Genomic DNA, 8,447 nt, shown 5'->3' with positions numbered 1-8,447 from the left:
CTCTTTCTCATCACCCCCACGCGGAAACACGCGTCAGCTTGAGTAAAAACACGAGACAAGATAAGAGAGAGAGAGAGAGAGAGAGAGAGAGAGAGAGGGGAGGGAGAGAGGGTGGGAGAGTTTGTTTTTTTTTTCCATTAAGGATCATTGCTATATTTGCTGCACATTAATCAATTCCAAGCTGATCTGATGTAAGTAATTATAAGTGGTTAATTTATGCAATAGAAATATATATATATATATATATATATATATATATATATATATATATATATATATACACATATACACACTTTCTAATGTATTACAGACCAAATGTTTGTGGAGCGAGATTTCGGAGGAGATGCTGCAATGGTTGGACCCAACCAAATGGCAGTCAGCTTTGTATTATTCGTAAGTGTTGCTTCGATTTATCACTGGTCTGTATGTGCATGCGGCCATGTATGCGTGCGTGCGTGCGTGCGTGTGCGTGTGTGTGTGTGTGTGAGCTGATTAGTGGAAAAGGAAGCTTAAAGTTTTATCGGGTTTGGTTTCCCATGACTGTTGTCTGTGTTTATATCATATATAATCATGTTGTATGCCAAATTTTACAGTCATGGCTGCAATCTGTATATATAGCAGATTTAACCACACTTCATTTCTCATGTCGAGATAATAAAGTTATTCTAATTCTGACCATTCTAATTCAGGCGATTATGATATTGAGGGCATGTGGCCTCTTTATATTTCACATCATTGTGGTTATCCTTTCTTTCTTTCCTTGCTAATATGTCATCACATCAATGAAGTATGTCTCAGCAGTATTTTTCGTATTGTTGCAGCAATTTGTAATGCTGGCTGCGGGAACGGTGGCCGATGCATGCGGCCAAACCTTTGTCTGTGTTCTAACAGGCAGATCTCACCTAAGTGCAACGGAGAATGTAAGATTTAGATATCCTTCAACCTCCCTTCTCTCAGTGTGTGAGTGAGTGAGTGAGTAAATAGGTGAGTGAAGTGTGTGTGTGTGTGTGTGTTTGTGTGTGTGTGATATAGGGACAGACGGACAGGCAAGCTCAAACAGAGACAGAAAGACTTAGATTGACAAGTATACAGATACGTGGGTGGCCTGGTAAGTATACAGATAAACACAAAGGCACCTATATCTAGACCTTCAAAGAGATCAGTGGGTACTCTGAGTCATCTTGTAACCACTTCACATTATCGAATTTCATGTTAAAAAAAAAAAAAAAGAAGAAAAAAAAAAAAAAAAAGAAGGATAAATTCAATTACACACGCGTAAAGGCAGAGAGAGAGAGAGAGAGAGAGAGAGAGAGAGAGAGAGATGCCAAGAAAAAGCGCACACACTGGAACACATTTTGGCCACGTGACTATGGGAAGAAACAGAGCCTCATAAATATTACGCTGCACAATGATTGGTGCTACTGAGTAAATATTCTGATTCAGACTGGTTTCGCTTTTCTACAGCGGAGTGCAGCCAGGAATGCCTGAATGGAGGTCGTTGTGTCGGGAAAGACAGATGCAGCTGTCCCTATGGTTATACGGGGAACAGGTGTGAACACGGTGAGTCATGTCCTCTTTCAATTTCACGCCTGGCCAGGAACAAGAATCTGTTTTATTTACTTGCTGTAATTGTTTCCCTTTCCCTTAAAAAGTATATCATTGCTGTAGATCTTCAGATTACCATATTCTTGTCTCTAAATGTTATTTGTGAGGGTCTTTGTTGCATTTTCTGAAATGAATTGTGTTCGTACCATCTAATTATGAAATGAATGATGCTTATATTAATGATTTTCCTTTTTATATGATGTTTGTGTTCAGTGTTCGTATTATCAAATGTAATTATGAAATGGATGCTTGTATTAATGATTTTCCTTTTTGAATGATGTTTGTGTTCATAGTTTTCCTTTCGTAAAGGAATTTATTACATTCTATAAAACAAAGCAATATTTGCATTAATCATTTTCCGTTTGTAAAGGACGTCATTACATTCTATGAAATGAATAATCTTTGTTGGTAACACTTTCCTGTTAATGTTATGATAGACTTCATCAAATTTTCACGACACCGATGATGATTACGCGATGTTTTTTTCCGTCCTGCAGATTTCCGAACGGGCCCGTGTTTTACCCAAGTGTCCAACAACATGTGCCGCGGACAGCTGACAGGGGTGGTGTGCACCAAGACCTTGTGCTGCTCCACCATTGGGGCGGCTTGGGGACGGCCCTGCGAGCAGTGCCCTCCAACCACCCACCCCTGTCGCCGTGGATACATCCCCAACCCCCAAACCAACACTTGCCAAGGTGATACAACTTACAAGTCAAAGCGTATTCAGTCGGGTAATGTAGGTATTCAAACTCAAAGTTGCACAGTCCACAAAATGTGCGCACACATCATCTGTGCGTGCACACACCCCTCCCCTTCACAGACTGGAAAGTTTATTGCATTCTCTGTCATAATCTATGTGTGTTTGTGTATTACCACTCCAAACGTGAATCTTGTGTACTGTCATTTTTTAAAAATTGACTGCAATCTCCCCTAACCCTCCCAAACACATCTGGGAAAATACTGAGGCAAAGAGAGAGATACACACACACACACACACACACACACACACACACACACACAGAGAGAGAGAGAGAGAGAGAGAGAGAGAGAGAGAGAGAGAGAGAGAGAGAGAGAGAGAGAGAGATTCAGGGCAGTCTTAGCATTTAAGCACTTAAATGACAAATCTCTCTCCCCCTGAGTCCCTCTCTTTGATTTTTACACAATTCTTCACCTAACAGTGTTATATTTATATAAGTTTATTTCTAACGTAGGAAAACATTATTTAAAATAGATATTGCACAGTGCAAAATATCAATAAGAACGATGAACAAATTTTATTAATGAATAAAAGACCGGACTTAAACGAATTTGGATATCAATACATAACTTTTTTCCTTCAGATGTGAACGAGTGCCAAGCCATTCCCGGTCTCTGTGTTGGGGGAGAGTGTGTGAATACACTGGGGTCCTACCGCTGTGAGTGCAAGAACGGACAGACTCAGAATCCCATCACCAAAGTCTGTGAAGGTGAGCTACAGCCATACTTTTTTTTCAGTGACAAAACCATAAAACTTTCAAAGACGCCATAAAGACAGTTATGGTGATGCAGACCTTAACTGTATCGATTAACACAATAAATTACACACCACGAATACCAGCTTTCTAAATGCGTGAGAGGCAGAGAGAGAGAGAGACAGAGAGACAGACAGAGAGAGAGGTCCTATTTTGTCTACAATATCTGTAAGAAGAATTCATACTGGGTGAGGCTAATGCAGCCAACGAATTCGCTCACTTACCTGACTTTTGGAAATATTCCATTGCTGCAAAGCAAGCAAGCGCGCGATTTAGTGCTTGGCCGTGTGATCATGTTCTCAAGTTCGACCTAAGGACCTGCATTAGATTTCTTCACCAGATTAAACTTGTAATACTGGATTCCTCTGAAGTATCGCAGGAACCTTGGTAAGTTAACTTCGTTGTTGAAGTTTGTAACAGGCTTTTGTGGATCAATAGGCCGTTCAACGATATATTTTTTGCGAAGGGTCGGGCACCGAGCAGCTAACCTGTCATCATCCACAAATATTCCAGCCGGGTTCTGTTTTCTTCATATTGTAAGATCTACATGATGTACATCGAAATGTGAAATCTCCGCTTGTTTTCGTAGATACACATGTAATAGATTATCTACTTACATGAAGCTCATTGCTTCGCTTTCCGAAGCTCTCAATGAACAGACTGGAGCATGAAAGGAGAAGACGACGATGCAATGACTATGAAGATGAAAGGAGCAGACGACAATGGTTGTCTACCTCCAACGAGAATAATTAGCCTACGAGATCTACATTTCTGATTTGAAAGAATAAATTCAGCGTGAACTTTGCTTCAGGCAATTTTATTCATTTCAATTACACATTTACACTGTTTTGTTCCCAAATAGTCATATCCTTTGCTTTTCATGCTGACAGCACAAAAATCAGGAGAGGAAACGATAAACTCAGAAAACTGATTTTAACTTCCAACGAGAAGAGAGGCTGTTTTGAGTGGATGCCCTTGCATGATTTTGCAGTGTGACAGTGACAGTGACTGACTGGGTTTGAATTTGGATTGGCTGATACTGTGAAAAAGTAGGCTTATTGACTGTATTTATCAGATCTAAAATTTATAAAAATGGAACAAAATTTTGACAATCGACATCGTTGAGAACATAGGCAATGAGTTCCATTAACCTTTCGCAATGAATTGCTGTGAAACTTGTTTTACACATTACGTCTGCTTCTTTTCATGATTTCCATTCTGTTCTTTAATTTACGCATTATTGATCAGTCGCTTCTGACGTTGATCAGAAGTCAAGTGATACAAGCATGTTTTTTCATTACATTCTGATAAGGACCTTTTTAGTATCCTAAATTCAGGGACATTACCTGAATCACCTATTGTGCAGATATCAACGAGTGCGAGAGAGACAGAGGTGTGTGCCAAAATGGACAATGCACGAACACGGAAGGCAGCTATTTCTGTACCTGTGACCCAGGGTACGAGCCCACCCCGGACAGGACCGCCTGCACGTGTGAGTATAGCATGCAAGGACGAATTGATCCATTTAAAAGATCTACAGCTGCTGAGATCTAAATCACATTTTGTTGTTGTTTTATCTGATTTTGTATAGTTGGACCACACCACTTCTTCCCCCACCTTTCATTCCAACATTTGATAATAAAGTTCGATTTGAACCTTCCTGCCTTCCTTCCTTCATTCTTTTCTTTCTTTCTTTAACCTCGTGAATGGGCTGTTTTCTTTGTAATGCACACAAATATCGTTTATTTGATTTATACATTGATTTATCTGATACAAGAGTGAAGCATAACATCGTATAGGGACCGTGTTAAATTTTTTTATCATCGAGACGATGATTATTACTTGTGGATTTTGCTTTTCTTTTTCCTTTTTTCCCCATCTTTTTTCATGTTCCTCGTTTATCGTGACTTATTTCTATTTCTAATCAGGTGCTCAGGCAGCAACGGCAAATGAACAAACTGACTTACTGAACCGACCTATACGTTTTTTTTCTCTCCCTTGCAAAGGTCTTTTTTTTTCTTTCCAAATGAACCGTTTTGCAATCAGTTAAGCTCAATTGGACATCATAACTATATGAGGTATTAGTGCATTTTTTTTTTCTAAACACAAAAAACGAACGAACAAAAAAAACCCAAGAAAACAAACAAACAACAACAACAACAATTAAATAAACGATTGAATAATTAAACCACAAACATTGATATTGACAGCGTATAAAAAAAGAATCACATACACTTCTGAACATTTCTATCTGTCTGTCAATCTTTTTTGCAGCTGTTCAGATGGACTTTTATTCAAAACGCATTGACATACAACATACGTTTTTTCTCTCCCTTTTTTGCAGCTGCTCAGCTTGGCTTTTGCTACACGCGTGTGGTGGACAACAACTGCCAGGACAGGATCTCAGAGAGGCTCTCACTGCGGGACTGCTGCTGCTCCGTCAACATGGGCAAGGGCTGGAGCCTCAGCCAGCAGTTCTGCCAGCCCTGCCCAACGGCTGGATCAGGTACCATTTTCAGCGTTTTATTTACTTACTCAAGTTACTGCACGCCACACTTGTCTGATATGGGTCAGTTTCTGAATAGAACCCAAGACATGCTTCAAGGGTTTGGAGTTTTTATGTTTTACATGTTTAAAAAGTTGTACGTTTGTATGTATGTATGTATCTTTTATTTTTCAATTTATCTATTCATTCATTCTGTTTGTTTATTTGATAGTTTATTGAACAGCTTTTCAATACATGCAGATAGGCACGGCTCAGTCATGAACAAATCAGAAGATCATCAAAATTTCGTGTGCAGGATTTAGGGGTTTGGGATCCCTTTCACGAAAACAAACTAATAAGCGAACAACAACAATCAAGAAGAAAAGTGAATAGATAAAGTAAGAAACTAAAAAGATAAAAAGAAAGAAATAAAACGAGTCAGCCAACTAATCAACTAACCATCCAAACAAATGATCCAAGTAATCAATTGACCAATACAAATGAGTGAACGAAAAAACAAGAACATTGTCTCTCAAACCAGTAAATTTGCTATAAACATCATGACATAGATCACATTTGTGTCACATTTTCATCGATACAGCGACATTGAGTCGAAAATTTTATCAGATTCTCTCTCTCTCTCTCTCTCTCTCTCTCTCTCTCTCTCTTCTCTCTCTCCCCCTCTGCCCCCCCCCCTTCCTGTGTATGTGTGTGTGTGTGTGTGAAAATCGAAACATGTAACATCCATATGACTCACCATTAGCTTTTGTTTTGTAGCACGGTATAAGAAAAACAGTGACATTGGGGTGGGGGGTGGGGGGGTGAAAATCGAAACATGTAACATTCATATGACTCACCATGTACGTTTCGTTCTGTAGCACGTACAATAAAAACAATCACATTGACGTTTCCACACTAGTATTATATATATATATATATATATATATATATATATATATATATATATGTGTGTGTGTGTGTGTGTGTGTGTGTGAAAATCGAAACATGTAACATCCATATCAGTGACTCACCATGTACCTTTCGTTTTGTAGCAGGGGAAAGAAAAACAACATTGACGTTTTGTATATAAGTGTGTGTTTGTTTGTGTGTGTGTGTGTGTGTGTGTGTGTGTGTGTGCGCGCGCTTGCGCTTGTGCTTGAATAACATGAATATCTCGGTCCCTACATAACAAGACTGACAAGTAAGTACAGTGGCGGCTTCGGCCAAAAATTCGTAAAGAACAAGGTACTTGCACTGAGTCACGGCAAAGTTGGTTGTCCTTGACATTGACATTGGATCACGTTTTTTACACATAGCATTTACCTGCACTGAGTCACGGCAAAGTTGGTTGTCCTTGACATTGACATTAGATCACGTGCAGTTTCACACGAGACTTGTTCAACAACAACGTCTGCATGTGCTACTAACATTTGTATGCAGTGAGTCACCTCAGTGTCCCCCAGTGTGAAGTGTAGGTGATTACAAAGCAGGTAATGCGCGAAGATGGTAGACAGGGTGGGGTGGGATTGGAGATGTCACAGCGTTATTCGGATACATTCATGGTTAACCCGCAAAGTACAGATTAATCGAAGCAGACTGAACATCGGCATTTATTTAAAGCAGGGATGTGTTCGCGTCTACTGACCTCTTCAGTTTGTCCGAGGATAGAGAGAGAGGGAGAGAGAGAGAGAGGGAGGGAGGGAGGGACATGTCGAATACCATAACGAGAGAGCACCAGCCGCCGTGTTCCGAACTTACCTTAAGAGGTCAAAGACTACAAACAGTCTACACGCTTGCCACCAGTGACTCATCCACATAAAATACCACACATTGCTGCGTCAGCTAGGTCTGGAGTTCTGAAAATTAACGAGCCAGCAAAATCTCCACCCTCTTCATTCTTTCTGCATTTCCAGCTTTTTTGTCTTGGGGGGTCCTTGGCCTTCATCCCTTATACAGCGATGTTCAAACTAATTCCTCCACATTATTTCCCCTGCAGAACAGTCGTTGCGGTGTAGATCATGTCTTTTTTGCGGTTGCTATTTTAGCCCTCACGGTACAGATTTGGGTCTCCAGAGCTATTTTTGAGGCGGCTGTTCCAAAGGAGACCACTGACACAGGCTAATCATCGCTTTCTCCCCGCTGTTTCACGGCGTGTTGGAGCGGACAGTGGCAACAAACTCGGGCCGGTGTTGTGGTGCCGTACACTAATCAACCCCTATGAGTTCTTCATGGCTCCCCTCATTACACACAGCACTACGGAAGCGCCCAGCCGTGGGGTGATGTCCAGACCCTCCCACGAGAGGAGGGGGGGACACGTCATGGCGTGACTCGCCCAGTCAGTGCACCAGTTGTCTTCCCTGAATTCCAGAGGCGTTGTGTCATCGGTGAAATTCCTCGGTCACTGTTCCAGGCTGTCTCGTTCACTTGCTTCTCATCTATCAGGTTCACGTCCAGCGATTTAACGTCTGGAATGTTCAAGCTCATGCGTGCATTCGTGCTGAAAAAATATGTGGATACATCACATAACCAAAACGAAAGTGTTGCACATTTTCCTTCTTCTCCTTCGTCATCGTCGTCGTAGTCATTAGAGTCGTCTTTCTTTCTTCTTTTTTTTTTCTCACTTTTATTTCTTCTTCGTCTTTGTTTTCCGCGTTAGTGGGCAGCAGTTCCCACGGGCACTCATGTAACGAACCAAGTTTCATAAGGAAAGTTAAAAAAAAAATTAAAAAAAAAAAAAAATTAAAAAGAGGGAGCTTTTAACCGACTAAAAGGCGTACAGCTTCTGTCTGGGTACCCCGCAAAGTGCAGTGTTTGATGGCAACGCGGGAAAAAACATAAGGGAAATT

General features: G+C 40.6%; 1 protein-coding gene across 1 annotated transcript in view; it reads left to right on the top strand.

Annotated features, from left to right (window-relative positions):
- The first annotated feature begins 299 nt into the window (after positions 1-299).
- Positions 300-8,447, top strand: part of LOC143282274 (fibrillin-2-like) — a 71,494-nt gene continuing 63,346 nt past the window's right edge. Inside the window, exons 1-7 of the mRNA XM_076587874.1 lie at positions 300-393; positions 822-920; positions 1,465-1,560; positions 2,103-2,300; positions 2,946-3,071; positions 4,483-4,608; positions 5,461-5,622. Of these exons, the coding sequence (XP_076443989.1) occupies positions 300-393; positions 822-920; positions 1,465-1,560; positions 2,103-2,300; positions 2,946-3,071; positions 4,483-4,608; positions 5,461-5,622 (901 nt within the window). The remainder of the gene's footprint in view (positions 394-821; positions 921-1,464; positions 1,561-2,102; positions 2,301-2,945; positions 3,072-4,482; positions 4,609-5,460; positions 5,623-8,447) is intronic.

This window comes from Babylonia areolata, chromosome 5, assembly GCF_041734735.1.
Source record: "Babylonia areolata isolate BAREFJ2019XMU chromosome 5, ASM4173473v1, whole genome shotgun sequence".
Lineage (NCBI taxonomy): Eukaryota > Metazoa > Mollusca > Gastropoda > Neogastropoda > Buccinidae > Babylonia > Babylonia areolata.
The sequence above is the reverse complement of the archived record's forward strand: the minus strand, read 5'-3'. Positions and strand labels throughout refer to the sequence as shown.